The sequence below is a fragment of the Miniopterus natalensis genome, chromosome 7 (genome assembly GCF_054644295.1).
Source record: "Miniopterus natalensis isolate mMinNat1 chromosome 7, mMinNat1.hap1, whole genome shotgun sequence".
Lineage (NCBI taxonomy): Eukaryota > Metazoa > Chordata > Mammalia > Chiroptera > Miniopteridae > Miniopterus > Miniopterus natalensis.
The window spans coordinates 15,405,522-15,422,626 of NC_142087.1; the positions used below are offsets into that span (position 1 = coordinate 15,405,522).

At 51.2% G+C, this 17,105-nt stretch overlaps 1 protein-coding gene across 1 annotated transcript in view; it reads right to left on the reverse strand.

Moving 5' to 3' along the window:
• Positions 1 to 4,051: 4,051 nt before the first annotated feature.
• ANGPT4 (angiopoietin 4) overlaps positions 4,052 to 17,105 on the reverse strand; it is a 31,397-nt gene continuing 18,343 nt past the window's right edge. The window contains exons 4-9 of the mRNA XM_016200592.2: positions 16,812 to 17,044; positions 14,539 to 14,654; positions 12,395 to 12,496; positions 10,783 to 10,949; positions 7,327 to 7,457; positions 4,052 to 6,659 (exon numbers count right to left, since the gene is read on the reverse strand). Coding sequence (XP_016056078.2) covers positions 6,499 to 6,659; positions 7,327 to 7,457; positions 10,783 to 10,949; positions 12,395 to 12,496; positions 14,539 to 14,654; positions 16,812 to 17,044 — 910 coding nt within the window. The 3' untranslated portion in view covers positions 4,052 to 6,498. The remainder of the gene's footprint in view (positions 6,660 to 7,326; positions 7,458 to 10,782; positions 10,950 to 12,394; positions 12,497 to 14,538; positions 14,655 to 16,811; positions 17,045 to 17,105) is intronic.

The window sequence follows — 17,105 nt, forward strand, 5'->3', positions numbered from 1 at the left end:
CCTGCCCACCAGCCCAGTGTGTAGCTTCAGTCCTCAAGCTCACCTCTGGTCCAGGCTGCTGGTGCTCCAACCATCAGGACTGCGCCTCAGATAAGAGGAGAGGAGAGGGGGAGGCGAACGGGGGCCAGCGCCCGGTCGGCCAGCTTCCCCATTTTCCTGACCTGACATTTCTTCTAACATATCGTGGCCCAGGACCTGGTCACATGCAGTACCTTAATATCAAGGGAGTCTGGGAAATGTGATCTTTATATGGTTGCATTGCTACCCCAAATGGTGTGTGTGTGTGTTTAAAAAGGCTGTGCATTCTTTGACACTCTTTCCATCAAGAGGTGAGGCCTATGACCACAAACCCCCGGAATCTGGGCTGGGATCTGTGACTACTTGGACCGTAGAATCGGATGGAAGTAGAGCGTCTATACTGCGATTTTCCATGCCAGGTCATAAAAGGCCACGCAGCTTCTCCCTGTTTGGCATGAAACCAGGGCCAGCTTCATGGGTGTGTGACCTATTTAAGTGCACATGACCCTGTGCCAGAGGGTTCTTCACTTATTTTAATGCTCTGCTGTGGTCTTGGAATTTTTTATGATTTTATCTTTAAATGTGTGTATTGTAAGAGAAGCCTGATGGGACAGTGAAGATGTGCCTCTGCGGAAGATACGTGCGCACTAGTTCCTTGCCCCTCTATTATGTGCACTCCCGATGCCTGCTACACGGCTTCCATTAACACGCTTATCTTGCACGTGGGGCCCCATGCTCAGAAGGGTTCTTCTTTTAATGCTCTGCTGTCACCATCTTGAAATTTTTAATTTAATCTTTGAACTTGTGTGTTGGAAGTGAAGTCCGATGGGGCAAAGGCTCATTCCTTTGGGCAGAAGGGATGCGCACGATATGGGTGTCCCCCACTCACATGCAGCGGTCACAATGCCCCATGAGCGTAGAATCGGGGTGAACCCATAATGCACGGACACTCAGGGAGACTCAAAGTGGGTACAAGGGAAGCCTGTGATGTCTATGGTTAAGTTGGGGCACAGTCCAAAGAGGCCGTGCTTTTTGGTTTGAACTAGAAGTTCCTTTGGTCACAGAGAAAAAGGCAGTGGCATTCTAAGAAACACAGACAACCAAGGAAGCTTTATCATATCCTCTCTTATGTTACTTTCCTGTGTTAGCCAACCACTTACACTAAAAGTGATGACATAGAAAGGGAAGCATAGGGCATCCCATTGTTCCCTTTCCTTTCAGTCTTCCTTACTCATCAGTACGTAGGAAGTAGAGAGTGTTGATAGAACGTGTGCATATCAGGAAGTGAACTAAAAGCAATTTGGTTAGTTTGGTGCAGCATTTCCACTGTTCTGGTGAGAGTGAAATATACACACATGCATGACTATAAAATACCAGTGATTCTACGTAGAGTTAAATGCTCTTACATGTGCATTTAATACCATCATTGCACAATATAAAGATGAATGGTAAAACTCATGCACATAATTTGAATTTTAAATTTTTCTTACAACAATTTAGCAGTAAATAAAAAAACCCACCATGACAGGTTGAGAGAGAGAGAGAGAGTAGAAGAAGGGAAAAAGCTTTATATTTCAGTAACCACACTGGCACTTTTTTTCCTACTGTTTGAACAAGGGGCCCCACATTTTTATTTTGCACTGGGCCCTGCAAATTATGTTGCTGGCCCTGTTGGGAATGCTTGCAGTCAGGATGCTTCCTCTTGGAACCCAGTCTTCATGTTGTGAGGAAGCCGCATGGAGAGGGCATGTGTAGGCACTCTAGTCAACAGTCCTACCCAAGCCCAGCCTTTGAGTCATCCAGCTTAGGTGACAGAAATAAAGCCTCCAGATGATTCCATTCCCACTTCTCGCGGCCTTCCCCAACCCCATCCCAACTTCCAGACACCTCCATCCATCTGGGTCCTCCAGCGGAGGCCCAGCCCTCACAGAGTAGAGACAAGCCATCCCCTCAGTGCACTGTCTGAGTCCCTGGCCCACAGAATCTGTGAGCAAAATGAAATATATTGTTTTTTGCCACTAAGATGGATATGCAGAAATAAATGTATCACAGTTTGTTCACTTGGGCCAATCCCCATCTTTTGTTAACACAAGTGAAGTTGCACTAAATGAAGTGCATGGTTATACATAGTGAAGGCAGAATTCTAGAAATGAGGGTTACGGTGTCAAAGGGTAAATGTGTATGATTTTTTTTTTTTTTAGCTATTGCCAAATTCCTCTGTAAACTTAATTTTTCTCCAAATAGCTTTCTTTGTGTTTGCAGTATGTTTGTATTTGTATAATGCCCACTCTCCAATATGCCCCACGTACAGAGAAACATACGTAGAGAAAAATGCCCAGACAAAGGTACCACTTGATGAATTCTTCGAACAAAACTCGGGTGTGTAACCCTCACGTGTGTCAAGAAATAAACACTCCTAGCACCTCAAAAGCTGCCCTGGTCCCCCTTCCCAGGGAACACTCACTTCCATGGTATGAGTGGATCATTGTTTATCCACTTTCCTCTTGACGTTTCCAGGTCGGAGCTAATGTGTGCTGTACTCCGTGGCTGCTGTATGGTCTACAGAACCTGTTGCAAATTTTAAAAACAACGTGGTTTTGGCCAGCCTGCCCCTCTAGTCTGTTAAGCTCTGAGTACAGAACTGGGGATGTGTCTCTTGTTCACTGCTCCATCCCCATCGCCCATCCAGGCCTTGACCCAGGTGGATCCTCAATGCGCAGTGGCTGTGTGAGTAAATGAACAAGTGCACGAATGACTGCGCCAGGCCTGGATGTCCCCATCACATCGGCCTCGCCTCACTTCCCTGTGGCCTAGATCCCAGTCTCCTTACTGTGCAGACGTGGAAAGGGAGGCTCCGGGAGGGCTCACAGGAAGGGCGGGAGTGTGCTGGATACTAAAGGCCTTTGGACTTCCCTGCCCTCAGGCCACATGAGAACATCAGCTGTGTGTCCCCACATTAGTCTAACATAAGAAAGTAACATTTATGCTGGACATAGCCTGGACCAGACTCCATTCTCTGAAGGGCTGCGGCATCAAATGATGCTGCTGGTGTTGCCAAGGCAACGCTGATAGCTTTCTGAAGCGTTTTTAAATGGGAGAGGTGATGGCTCACACAGACATCGAGAGGTGGAAAATCTGGAAAAAGGGGTCAAATCCCCCAGCCACCAAGACAGTCTGTCCTGATGCTGGCTGCTCCTCCGCTCCCTGCAAAGGGCCACCTTCCACCTCACCCATGGCTGTGGTCTCGGGTGTGCACAGTGAACTCTACCCCAGCGTGGAGATTACCTTTGCTAGGAACATGAGGAGATCTCAGGAACATTGTGCTCTGTCCGTCTGGCTCCATCAGCACCTACCAGCTGCCAGTGGGAAAGACAGACAGGTCTTGGAGAGCTTTCCAGAAAGTTCCTTCAGCACTTGATATTGGTGGAGGCGACACCGCTCCAGCATTTTTGTGGTTGGTGCCAAGATGCCTCCAGAGAGCTCTGGACAAGGGAGGCAGCTTATAGATACATGTGCACTGTAGGTGGTGATTGGCTGTGCCGCCTTAAATGAAACCCTTTCCCTCTCTGAGCTCTAACTTCTTTATCATTAAAATGGGGAGAACACTGGTCTGATGTAGGGAGAGGTCACAAGGATTCTGCATTGGAGCCTGCAGATGCAGGTGTCCCAGAAGCCAGTTCTTATGAGCTGTGGGCCCCAGGAGACCCAGCCAGGGCCAAGACCACAGCAGCCATGGCTCCCGCAAGGCCTTGTGCTGCCCGGAGTCCTTCAGCTGGTCTTGTCTGCAGCCATAATGAGTCAGCATCATTGTCAGGGGGCTGTAAGATGTCCACAGGCGTTCTCTCCTTATTGCGAAGATGGAAAATGGAGATCAGAGAGGGCCGGGGGCTGTTCCAGGGACAGAGCCAGTACAATGAAAGGGTCTGACATTTCCTGAGCATGTCCTTGGTAGTATGGGGCAACCTGGGAATGAGCTGGAGCCTGGGGCCAGGCCTTGGGGCCAGGGAGAATGGGAGAGGAGGCAGAGATGGAGAGAAAAGAGATGATGGAGAAAAAGTGATCACTGGTTCTTGCCTTCCCAGCATCGCTGCTTCTGGAAACAACATCTGTTTCCCCTGCTTGTTCCTGTGACTTGGGTGGGACTGACCCCACCCCCTGATTCCAGGCATGATCATGTGACCCCAGTCTGGTCAGTCAGAATCACAGTGATAAATGCAGGAATGAACACAGGACCCGTCCTGGCTTGAGAGAATCATGCTTTTGCTGGGACAGGGGACCTCTCTGTCTTAGAGATGCTGAGCTGGGGGGACATGAGTCAAGGGCTGGTGGGGTCCTCTTGTCAGGACAGAACATGACTGGGATTGAAGTCAACATGGCAGATGGCAGAACCGAGAGATGAAAAGGGACATCACCTGAGCCCCTGGATCTAACCACACCTGAATCCACTTCTACACTTCTTGTTATGTGACCCAATCCACTCCTTGGGGAAGGTTTCTGTGCCATGCACTGGAGAGACCTGGCTTGGAGGAGGAAGGCAGGTGAGAGGGAAGCGTGGCTATTTAAGAACAGGTGTCTGAGGGTAACGCAAATCAGCTTCTTGGCCATTTTGGAGAACTGGAGTGCAGACAGGAATTTGGGCCTTCACCCCTTCCAGAGGAATCTGTCCCTGGGGCCTACAGCTTTGCCCTCATCTCTCCAGCACACAGCAGTATAAAAATAAATGCTGTGAACACAGCAATAAATGCTTATCTTACCTGGGTCCGGGAGAAGAGATGACATGCACTAGAGTTCGATTTCTCACCTCATTCACCTTTTGGGAAATAATATTTATTAGGCACCTGCTTCATGCCAGGCTTTGTTCAGAGGTTGATATACATGGTCTCATCTCCTTGCCACAACCCAGAGAGGAGTGAGTGTCATCACCTCCATTTCACAGACAAGACAACTGAGGTCTTGAGAGGCTGAGCCATGGGTCTCAAGTCCAAAGAACTGGAGCAGGTCTGTCCGACTCCAAGTCCTGCCCATGGTACCACAGTGTACACAGTAGGCCTCACTGGGACTGAAGAAGGTGACATGTGATTGGGGTGGTGGCAGAGTGGCTGTGGTCCCTCTCTGACCTTGTTTTCTGAAAGAAGCTCATGAGGAGCCCCTGGTCTCCCAGGACCTCAGCTGTAACATCATGTTGGATGGGGCAGGAGGAGAGGGCTAGGGGTTCTGGCTTAGACCTGGGAGGATCTGGACCTGGAGACTGATGTCCTGCCCAAGGCAGTGTGGACAGTTCCTGGCAGTGCCTGTACTTGAGCCAGGGTTAGATGGGCTTACAGGGAGTGCTGAGGGAAGCCCTAGGCAGAGAGCTGGCTTCCTGGGGCCAGAAGGAACCTTGGAGAACACTTGCTCAGAGCAGACGGGAAACTTAGTTCTAGACCCTTCTTCAGGGATGGTGTGTGTCTCTTTTAACCCAAAGTTCCTTTCCAGTTGTGGTTGGAGACTGTTTGAGACCTTCACTGTGGCTTTTGTAGCCAGAATGGATGAGTTGCTGGGGTTGCGGGATAGTGCCCTGGGGTCCTCATGACACTGAGGACAAGCTTTCTCCAAGGGCATCCACAGCCCAGAGAGATGCTCTGGAATCTACAGGGCCCATTTTCAAATAAGTAAATTTGGAGAAAGCTGCCCACTGTAGCCCCTTCATGGGCAGTCACAAAGTACATGATCACATTAAAGGCTCTGGCAAGTCCTGCAGCTAAGAATGCCTGTTGACATTGATTTAACCTGGTGCTTCTTTTTCTCACTTGACCATTGGTACTTTGGGATCGGAGTCTGAGTTATTCTCTGTGGACATTCTGGGACATGCTGGGGGTAAAGAAAATCTCTCTTAGATCTCCTGGAGCCCCTGAGAGACCAAGGCTGAGCTCCAGATGCTGGGGCCTAGGAGTGGTGGACAGTGTGGGATGGAAATAATGATTCCTATTATGGGATAGATGCAGCCCCTTAAGACTTGAACAGAGAGTTCAAGGACATCTCAAGGCTGAGAAAGCTTGGAACAGGCGATGGCCTTCCCACCAACCCTGGGGACAGAATATGGGTCTCCATCTGAGCAGTTTCCTGCCTGCAAATATCTCCCCACCCTCCTGAAATGCTACCACTAGACAAGTATTCTTTTGAGGAGCCAAGTTGTCTGCTCTCAGCTCATTCAGGGTATTTTGACCCTCAAGCTGGCAGGGGCCCCTGCCAAAGACTGGAGGGAAGAGGAAAGAGGGGTTCTGCAGAGACAGGAAGCCCCAAACGCCCACCATGTCACAACTTGAGGGTGCCAGGGAGGCAGCTGACTCTTGGGAACTCCTGGGGCAAGGAGGGCTGGCTCAGGAGATCCAGGTGTCCAGGCCCAGGCCCTGGCGCTGTGTCCTGTGTTTGGGTCCAGCTTGTCCAGGGAATACTAAGTCCTGTCTCCTCTGTAGGTCCAGCCTCCATGCGTGGCTGCTGTTAGATGCCAAGGGGACGCATCATCATGCGAGTGGCACGCAGAGAGTAGGCGGGTCCCTGGAAGTAGTGCCAGCGGATGCCGTTGACCTTGCGCAGATGCTGGCCAGCTTGGTAGTAGATGCCGTTGAGGTTTGAGAGGCCGCAGGCATCAAACCACCACCCTGGTAGAGGGGAGGAAGAGGCTTTAAGGAGCTGGAGGCCCACCAGTGGTTTGAGTGCAGCCCCCTACCCCAAAGACTAATCAGGCTGTTGCCTCCTCCAGGAAGCCTGCTCACAGGAGACGGGGCTGGGTGGAAGTGGGTATGGAGGGTGGGAAGGAGACTCCCAGACCCTCTGCCCAGCCTGGAGCCTCTAGAGGGTGGCACTGGGCTCCAGCTGCCCCTCTTGGCCCCTCCACCCCTTCTTTCCCCTAATCCCTCTAAGTCCCTGCCTCCCTCCCCCGCCATCTCTCTCTGTGGGTTTCTAATGCTCTCTGTCATTCTGAGTCTTTAACAGCCTGGGGTTGTCCCGTTTTTCTCTCTGATGGTCTCTGTGCTTGTCTGTCACTCTGTGGGTCTCTCTCAAATGTGCTCAGCTCTCTCTGATGGCTACTGTCTCTGTCTTTCTGGGTCCGTCAGTCTCTCACGCACTGTGTTCCTCTCTGTCTTTCCCTGCCCCGCATTTCTCTCTCCTTCTCTCCCTTTGTGCTTCTGTCTCTGTGTAGCTCTCTGTCTCTGTGCCAGTTCTGGTATTTCTCTCTGTCTCCCTCTGTCCTTGCCTCTTTGTCTCAGGGCGTCTCTCCTGTCTCCCACCTGTGGGTGAACGGGGCTTCCCTGAACCCGCACCCACCTCCAGACAGCATCTGGGCGCACTTGCAGTGGCAGTTGTCATTGTCTGCATCGCGGGTGCTGAAGTTGGTGCCCTGCAGGATCAGGCCACTCTGATGCCCCGCCGAGCCGCTGTACCCTCTCAGAGCAAGCCTGGAAGCCCGGGGGTGGTGGGAGAAGGGCCCAGAGTCAGGTTGGGCCTGGCTGGGGAAGGGGCTCAGGTCTGGTTGTTCAGAGGGGGAGCCCCTGCCTGGGGTCTGGGCCATCTCCCCTCCTGGGTGGCCCTCCCCGCCTGCTGCCTCTCAGGGACTGAGCACCCGCTGTAGGCCAGGCCTCCCTCGTCTCGCTGAACCTGTCTTACACTGGAGTGAGCATGATCGTGATAACAATAGTGAGGACAGTGGCTAACATTTCAAAAAACATCTACCATACCATGTGCCAGGCATTGTTCAAAACACTATGCATGGGTTAGCTCATCTCATCTAATCCTCATGACACCCAATTATTCCCATTTTACAGATGAGGAAACCAAGATCCCAAGAATCAAAGGGGCCTGCCCAAGGCCTCAGAATGAATGAGGGTGAGAGCCAGATCCCAGCCCAGTGGGGCATGACTTGGGAGCTATGTGCATTTTCCTCCCAGCTGATCATTTGCAACCCCAGCCCCATCATACCTCCTCACATCCACCCACCTCCTCTAGGAAGCCTTCCCTGACCACACCAGCCCACCTGGATCTGTGCCCCAGGTGACCCCCTACCCCTGTGACTTCCACATCTGCAGCCAGCCCGGGAGGGTTTATATTTCTCTGCCAGGCTGAGTCTCAGCTCTGCCACTTGCCAGTTGCATGCCCTTGGGCAGACTGTTCAGCTCTCAGCTTCAGTGTCTTCATCTGTTAAAGTGGCAATGACAGTATGTTAACAGTGCCGACTTCAATCAGCCGTTGTGACCTGATGACTTCAGTGTGTGATGGGAGCAGAGCAGTGCTGGCTCATGAGAAATGCTCAGCACAGGTAATGCCGCTTGCTGTCTGTCCTGGTGCTCCCGGCCCTTGGCACACAGCCGGCCCCGGCTTCCACTTAGCCTGGGTGGAGAATGCTGGGTTCTTGGAGCAGGGAAGGGACTGGACTGGCCACTGAGATGAGAAGCCAGTTGGGGAGCAATTAGGAAGGTCCTACAGGAGAAGGCAAGTGGACAGCAGATGTGGCCAGGGCAGCTCAGGAAAACTCTGGTTCTCCCTGGCTCAGGGCCTGGGAGGTTTTCCCAGTGGGACCCCGAAGGAATGTGGGGCCTGGGTATATGGCCTGGCTAGGTCCCTGAACTTCCTACCCATGGGCTCTGTTTGTGTTGAGGCAGGGGCATGGCCCTCAGGGTCCAGGTTGTTATGGCCAGCTGTGAAGCTCTCACTGTGCCTTAAACATGCCACCTGGGGCTCAATTAACTGGTGTTGCAAACACTCTGCCAGAGGCCTGTCTGGCCAGGGACTCCCAGGGAAGGGACAGGCAGGCTGATCCACCTGCTACTATGGTCCTGGCTTTTCCTTGCAGCCACTGAGGGCTCCTCTTGAGGGCTCAGTGATGTCACTTCAAAGCCAGGCTCTGGGCACAGGCTAAGGTTTGGAGTCATACTCAGTCTGAGGCTGTGTGAAATCAGGGCTGGACAAAGCTGATTGTTCTCACGGTCACTCCAGCAGCACTGGCCTCTCTCCTGTACCCAAGTCCTCAGCTCAGGCTCTGTCTCTCTTCCTCTCCCCTTTGGGAGCCGGCATAGGGATCTGTGATCTCTGGGGGACCCCAAGTCATGGACCAGGAAACCCCACTTGACCTATTGTTCAGATGCACTTTGAATATGTTCATAGCTTAGTCCTGGGGAACCCGAGCAAACACACGAACCTCTGGGGATCCCCAAGTTGGACATATCAGGAGTGTCTTCCATGTGTCTGTGAATCTGTGCACGAGTCTATGTATCTGTAGTGTGAGCATTTGGATACCATCTTCCTGCCTGGTGTATATTTGTGTGTCTGTTTTGGGTCTGTGCTAGGATATCTACTGTGGTTCCAGGGTGTGCTCTGGAATCTGCCTTTGCTCCTGGGGTTGTATGTGTTTACCTGTGAGGGCTTCTGTGAGGGACATTTGCACGTGTGTCTGGGTGTGTGTCTGTGCTTGTTTTTGTAGCTATGTACTTGGGTGATATTGTGCTCTGCATGGACCCCAGGGGTGTGGTGAGCCCCTGCATGTGTGCTTGCTTGTCTATCTTGGACTTGTAATCAGGTCGGGTGGGTGAGCGCCTCTGGGAGGCATTTGCCTGGTTCTGTGTATGTCTGGTGTCTTGTCTGTGCCTCCCTCCTTTCCCTCCCCATGGGCCATTTTCTCTTCGGGCTCATGCATGCACCCCAGCTGGGATCCAGAATCCCCCATTATTGTGACTAACAAATAAGGGCGCCCCTCCCACCCCTAATGCCCATTCCCCAGCTGCTGACTGCCAATGTATTGCTGCCTCTGGGCTTCCCTATGGGGGATTCTTCCAACCTCACCAGCTGGCTGATCCTGTATGGTGGTGGCACAGGGACCAGCGTCTGTTCTGTCACTTTCCTCTGGTCCTCCTTGGCCAGTTCCCAGCCCCACTGTGCTTTCCAGGGTCTCTACCCCAGTCGCCTAAGCTTTTCCTGAACGAGCAGGGATTCTTGTGATGATCTCAGTGGCCTTTGAAAGAGCCTTGCTCAGGCTTCAGGCATCTGTGGCCAGCTGAATATCACTCTCTCTCTGTCTTTTTTCAGAACATTCCCACTGCCTGGGATGTTCTTATTTTCTCTTTATCTGGAGAATGCCCACTCATTACAAGCATCCCCTCAGTGCCTCAGTTTCCACATCACTAAAATAGGTACAGCAATGCTTACCTCAGAGTGTTGTGGGAGGTTAAATAGGGTAATGTGCCTGGAACATGGTAGGTGCTCAATAAATGCTCATTCCTTTTCCCAGAGCCAAGAACGAGGGAGGGAGACCTTGATGATTTTATAATATGCTCACATTCAAGCTCACCTTGTTGTTAAAAAGCAGAGGTGCAGAGAAGCCCAAACCTTGACTCATCTAAGATCACAAGGTAAGCAGGAGCAGAGCCAGATTGAGCCCAGGTCCCCTGATTCCCAGCCCAGGGGTCTTCCCATCTCTCCCTGCAGCATAGGACAGGCTGGGGAAGTCACTTCTCCTCTCTGGGCCTCTGTAAAATGATTGCCTTAGAGTGACTGACCTTGGAAGGCCCTTCCTGCTCACGAGACGGCAGCATCAGCAACATTGTCTCCACCTCACTCAGTGGCTAGGATGTGCTGAGTGCTAACCAGCTGCCTCCAGATCCTGTGACGTGTGCCCAAATTGGGGACAGATGGTAGGAACAGGAAACGCCCAGGAACTGACCCTTGGTTTAAACTCTGTAGCCACTAGCCCAGGGTGCCCAGCCCACCCACCAGCCTGGGCCCCGAGCCCACCTGTACAACTGCCCCTCGCTGCCCAGCTGGAAAAGCTCATACTGGGCATGGGCCTCTTTGCCTTCCCAGTCTTGCAACTCCACACGCAGAGAGTAGGCTCTCTTGCTGGTGAGCTGGTGCACCACCTCGTTGCCCAGCCAGTGCTCCCCAGCCGGGTTACCGAAGCCCTAGGAGGAGAGGATGGTGAGGGTGGGCTGTATGCCGAGGAGGGAGGCTATCCTCAGGCTGAGAGCTGGGCTGGGCCAGGTCTGGGGCCACTTATCCAAGACCGCTTTGGTTAATATCAAGTTCATGAAGTACAGTGTGGGCAGACTTGGGCAGAGGGGAGCTCCCCAACTCCTAGAGCAAAAAGACTAGGACTTTGGCAAATGCAAAAGCCAGTTTAAAATGATTGAATTAGCTCGGCTGGTGTGGGTCAGCCTTTGAGCATTCACCTAGGATCCAGGAGATCATGGTCCGATTCCCAGTCAGGGCACATGCCCGGGTTGTGGGCTCGATCCCCAGTAAGGGGTGTGCAGGAGGCAGCCGATCAGTGACTCTCTCATCATCGATGTTTCTATCTCTCTCTCCCTCTCCCTTCCTCTCTCTGAAATCAATAAAAATGTATATTTAAAAAAATTAGAGATTTTAATCAACTGCACAAATGGTAGAGCAGACTTCATTCAGTGACCTGGAAGCCACTGTAAAATTTCAGCAACATAGAAACGTAAAGAAAAGGGAGTCACGGGTGTCCTAGGGTGACAAGAAACCAAGGTCCTCGGCCAGAACAACAATTCAGCACCACGGACAGGGCACGCCTAAGCCCCTCCCCATTTCAGTCTCGTGCCGCTGATTAGTTTAACGGTTAATATGCAACACACTTTTGTGTATTTCTGCATCTGAGCACCCTGTATCTCTTGGCTATTTTAAAGACTGCTTAAAACTCAATAGGTCCAAGAACACTCATAGCTTAATTTGGTATTTATTTTTAAGTATTTATCAAATGGACAGCAAACAGGCACGAAAGATAGTATTATTGCCTTTCCTTGTGGGTATCTTTGTTCATTTCTTTTGCTTTTGAAAACTTTAAGAGCTTTTCAATCAGCTTGCCCAAAACCCTTTATTCAAAATTTAATTTAAAAAATTGGAAGACAACTGAGCACTATTTCTCATCTTGTAAAATGCACATGGTCTCTGAGCCAGCAATTCCACATTACAGGACCTCTCCTGCAGATGCGGTCACATATGTGTAAAAGACAAGAAAATGCACTTAAGCAATGCAGCCAGGGGTGGGAGAGGGAGATTACTATTTTTCTGTTCCCTTTCTTTGTATTCTTTAAACTTTTTTTAAAGCAATGTATATACATCATCTTTTCTAAAAATTAAAACAAAAAGAAAGTTAAACTTTCATTATTAAGATATATGTTAGAACTTGCAAAAAGAAGGTTCAGCTTCAGTGCATGGAGTCCCTGAAAGTGAATGTGCACTGAGAAAACTGGTTTGAAGGTGGTTGGTTTTAGGTGGGCTGATTTTTTCTGGGAAGAGTTAAAGGCAAATCATTCCCCTGTTCAAAACCCGCCTCCCACCCCAGGTTTCAGGGCTGAAAAGCCCCTCCTCAGGGCAGCAATGTTACCTGTTTATAATCTTTCCAGTTCCGCTGAAAATTCACGCTGCCATTGAAACGGCGCTGGATGAGGGTCCATCCACCTCCGATGGCATCCAGGTCACAGAAAACCTGAGGGAATTGGTGAGGGGAGGGGGTTGGGAGCCCTTGAGGCAGCCAGAAGCCAGGTATGGGCCCGCTCAAGTGTGACCTGATTAACAAAACCTCACGTAACAACAGGTGAGCCTGGTGGTCAAGGGCATCAGAACAATCCAGGCTCAAATTCCCCACCCATTTTTCTAGAGGGCAAGTGATGCCCTCTCAGAGCCTTTCTCTCCTCATTTGTAAAATGGGATATTAATGCCTTAACCTCCTTGTGCCTCAGTTTTTCATCTGCAAACCGGGCTTGTTGTGAGAATTAAATGAGGTGAATCATCTAAAGAACAGAGCCTGACACATACTAGGAACTAAATAAATGCAGCTTTTCACTCGCTATTATTGCAGGGTTGCTGTAAGGATTAAACGCTAATAGGCTAAAGTGCTTGGCGCACACTATAGACTCAAGAAATGCTGTTCCGTTAAGTGGACAAATGTTTTCTGAGCACTTCCTATGGGCCGGGCTCCATTCAAAGCACTGGATGCCAATATGGGTAAGACAACAAGAGTTCTTTCTCTCAAAAAGCTTACCATTGATGACAATCACATCTTTTGGTCTAACCTTTGTTCATATATTATTTTTTCCAATTCATTAAATGATTAATGTCCAGTGAGGACAAACTTGGTGCCTAGCCCTGGGTGAGAAGAGTCAGAGACAAATCAGATATAAATCGACCCTCGACGTTGACTTGGTTTGGAGGAGGCTAGGATAGTGCAGGCAGACTACTGATGAAAAACATTGGGACAGTTACAAGGAGAGCCCTCAGAAAGGAGTCACTGGAAAACCTTGGAAGGCTTCCTAGAGGAGGTAGCATTGGAACAGGGCTTTGGCTAATAATGTGCCTGCCAGGTAGAGATGAGTCTGACATTTCCAGTGGAAGGAACAGCAAGAGTAGAGGCTCTGAGATGGTAAAGGCCTGCTCAGTGAGAGAAGACAGTGACATCTGTTGTGAGGGTAGCAGAGGGTGCAGGAAGGAAAACTGAGGCCCAGAGAGGGGAAGGGACTTGCTCAAGACTAGTGAGTCTAAAGTAAAGCTGAGGTTTGAGCCCAGATCTCTTGCCTCCCAGGCCAGCTCTTCCTTCTCTATCAGTGTCCCCAAATTTCAGCCATTCACATCTTCCTAGATTCCACTAAACCTGAATTTATTTAATTTCATATAGAATATTTACTTTAAAAAATGGTATCTCCCCTTTTTTACTTATATAATTACTTAGGCTAAAAAGACATCATACTGTAAGTGGAAAACTGGTAACATAGCCTTTGTTCAGATAATTGTAAAAGAAATATAATAAAAAAAATAGTGTTATGAAATTCTAGCTAGAAATTGAGAGCCTGATCTCTCTTTGTTAAAAGGGGAGTCTGGCAGGTGTGTTAAAGACAATCTGGAAACAAACTGAGCCATTCAGATATATTCAGAAGGGTTGAAAGGAAGTGGGAAAGGGAAGCATGAAGTGTGAAGACTGGTGAACTGTTCCCCATACTCTTCCCCTACTGGGCCTGGCCCCCAAGCCCTCCTTCCTGACCTCCACACTTTCCCTTGACTCCCCTCCCCATCTGATAATTGGACCTCAAAGCTCAGGGCAACCTTAGGAGCCACTCATTGAAGACAGTCCCTAATTTCCCACGTGGAACAGAGAGCCCCCACTCCTGCCTTCAACTGACTATATGTAAACTAGAAATAAACTTCTGTGTGTTAAGACCCTGGAATTTCAGGGTTTGTGTGTTACAGCAGCTAGCATTACCTTAACCAACACAGAACTATTTCCTGCGAGTCCAACTTAAAAGCATCTCTGGAGAAGAGGCACGAGAGGGATGCACTTCCAACTTTGGGAACTTCTGCTTCAACCCCATGATCTGACCCCTGGGTGGGTAGGGGCTCCAGAAGGAAGGGCTGCCCCACCTGTTTTTGGAATCTAAGATGTTGGACAGGCCTGAAGTTGATGGGGGAGGGGGATTTGTCTGTGAGGCCCTTGGCTCAGTACCTCTGATAGCCTCAGCCCCCAGGGAGCCCCCTAACCTTCCTGGGCTCTGTCATATTGGCCACATGGATGGTGTAGACGCCACTGGCATTGGCCCCGGAGCGCTGGATCTCTGCACAGTCCCGGAACACCTGCTTAGCTGCCCTCATGGAGGCTGCAATGGGACAAAGCAAAACAACTGCAAGTGAGCTAAGAAGAGAGGGAAGAGGCCAGGTGGGTGCTCCTGCCTGCTCTGTGCCAGGTTCTGGGTTGGGAGGTGCTGGGGACAGGGAGATGAATCAGACCTGGGAAGGTTTCCTAGAGGAAGTGACAGTGAGCTGGGACCTGGGTAAGGAGCAGGAGTTGCCCAAGTGGCTAAGGAGAGGGTGTTTCAGGCAAAGGGAACAGCATATGCAAAGGCTCCAAGGTGGGAACAGTTCTGGTGTATGCAGGGAACAGGGTGCTGTGTGGGGAACTGAGTGAGGCCAGGAGGGGAAATGCTCACACCATGAGAACTGGTCTGAGGCCAGAGAACGTTCTGGTTGTTTTTCAACCTGAGAGGAGTAAGGCAAGGCTGGCTCAGAGAGGGTCACCAAAGAAGGACACATGAGAAGAGATTTGTCCTCGGAGCTCCCTTGGGTGGGAGGCGCAGAGTCCCCTCCACAGTCCACCCCTCCAGCTGGATATCCTTGCAGGCCTGGAGATGGGCCCCTCATGATGCCCCCGCTGGCAGTTGACCATTGGTCTTAAGAGCCCATGTTTCTTCCCTCAGGAGAATATTAATGACTGAATCGCACTAGCACCCTGGAAGCCTCAGGCCTGATCTGAAAAAAGTGACTGTTGACAAGTAGACAGGGATTCAAATTCTTCTCTCGGCCTCCTTTCAGTGGGACCCAATTAGAGGTCTGAGCTAAGAGTCCACCAGAAGCCAATCTCTAGGTAGGTGGTTACCTAAGGATGGGGCAAAAATTCCAGATGGATAGGTATCCTCCCAATGAGGAACCAGGAGGCTACCAGGGGCAGGACTTCCTGTTTTGACCTCCTACTTGAACCTGGATCCCAGGTCCTGGAGCTGGGGCACCTGTTAGAAAGAGGTAGTTTTTCCTAGATCACAAATGAAATGACTAAGGCCCCAAATCCTCCATGCATAAACATTCCCCGGGCAGGGTCTCCATGGCCTCAGCTCTCGGCGCCCTAGTGCATGGGAAACTGCAGCCCAGCCAAGCCTGGGGAAGCGCCGGCCCAGAGGTGAGCAGGTCCAGGCCCAACTGTACCCAGCCAGGCGAGGGCAGAGCTGGGAGTTGGTCTTAGATTTCCAGCCAGCCTTCCCAAGGCTCTGTCTGCTATTGTCTTCCTCAATCAACGACGTGGTGATAACAACAGCAATAATAACAATGAAAGTGAAATATCCACTATGCATTGTGGTGTTTCTGAGCCAGGTGCTGCTAGGGGCAGTTTGGGGCCAGGAAAAATATTTTCGGGGGTATAACAGTAAAGATGGGCTGGTATTGATATGCTACATAGTTTGGCCCCGGCCTGGGTCCCTTTGAATCTCTAGGCCGGTAATTTGTACAGCTTTGTCCCATTTCGGTCCTAGGGACTGTGCTCAGCCCCTTCATGTGCATGAAGTTATCTGTTCTCTGTGCAAGATCTCTGTGAAATAGGTGCTATTATTCTCATTATATAGGTGAGGAAAATTGAGGCTGTAAGACATTAGATGACTTGGGCGCCGTCCCAGTGCTAGTAAGTGAAGAAGCCAGAGCTTGAACTCTGGTCCATCTGACTGCAAAGCCCCTGCCCTTCCTACTACCACCTCCCCTTGGGTCTCCACCACTGAGCCCACATAAGGCCCAGCAAACAGACCATGATGACGAATGCTGCTTCTGATTCTGTGCATGCGTCAGGGGTTTTCCTACCTGTGTCTTTGTCCTAACCTGAATGCCCTGAGTTCTCCACCCATCGCCAGCCCTCCACCTGCCCAAGACAAAGCAATGAGGGGGTGGGGTGCGGGTGGGGGTGGAGTGGGCAGGCTTCCCGCTAAGCTTCAAGGATGCCTGGTTCCTGTGCCTGTCTCCGTCCAATCTTTCATTCACACCCGTGACTAATCCTCTCAGTTTCTCCATCTAGACATTGAGGAGAAACAGCTCTGCACTGCCCTTCCCGGTGACAGTGCAGCCGGAGGACAGGGCCTTCGGGCAAAGGGTGCCCAAGGTGAGGCGTCTGACACAACTTTTCTGTGGTGGCTTCCAGGCCCCAGAATGAATGGGAGGGTAAGCAGGGTCTGTGCCCACCCCCTCCTGCCCTCCTCCCACACCGGGCCTACCCAGCTCACCCGGGCCCTGGGCCACCGCGTGCACCAGGCGCTGCACCGACTCCAGCAGCTGGCGCTGCTGGCTCTGCAGGAGGCTGGAGTTGCTCCTGGCCACCCGCAGGCTGCGCTCGAGGTTGGCGAGGGCGCTGTACTGGCCGCTCAGCAGGCTCTGCAGCTGCTCCTTCTCCTGGCGGAGGCTGGCCAGCTCCTCCTGCTGCTGTGTCTCCAGGGCTTGCACCCGGGTCTCCAGTGCGCTGCAGGGCGGGGTGCACAGGGGTGAGCCTGCCATCCCCACCAGGCAGCCACACTTGAACA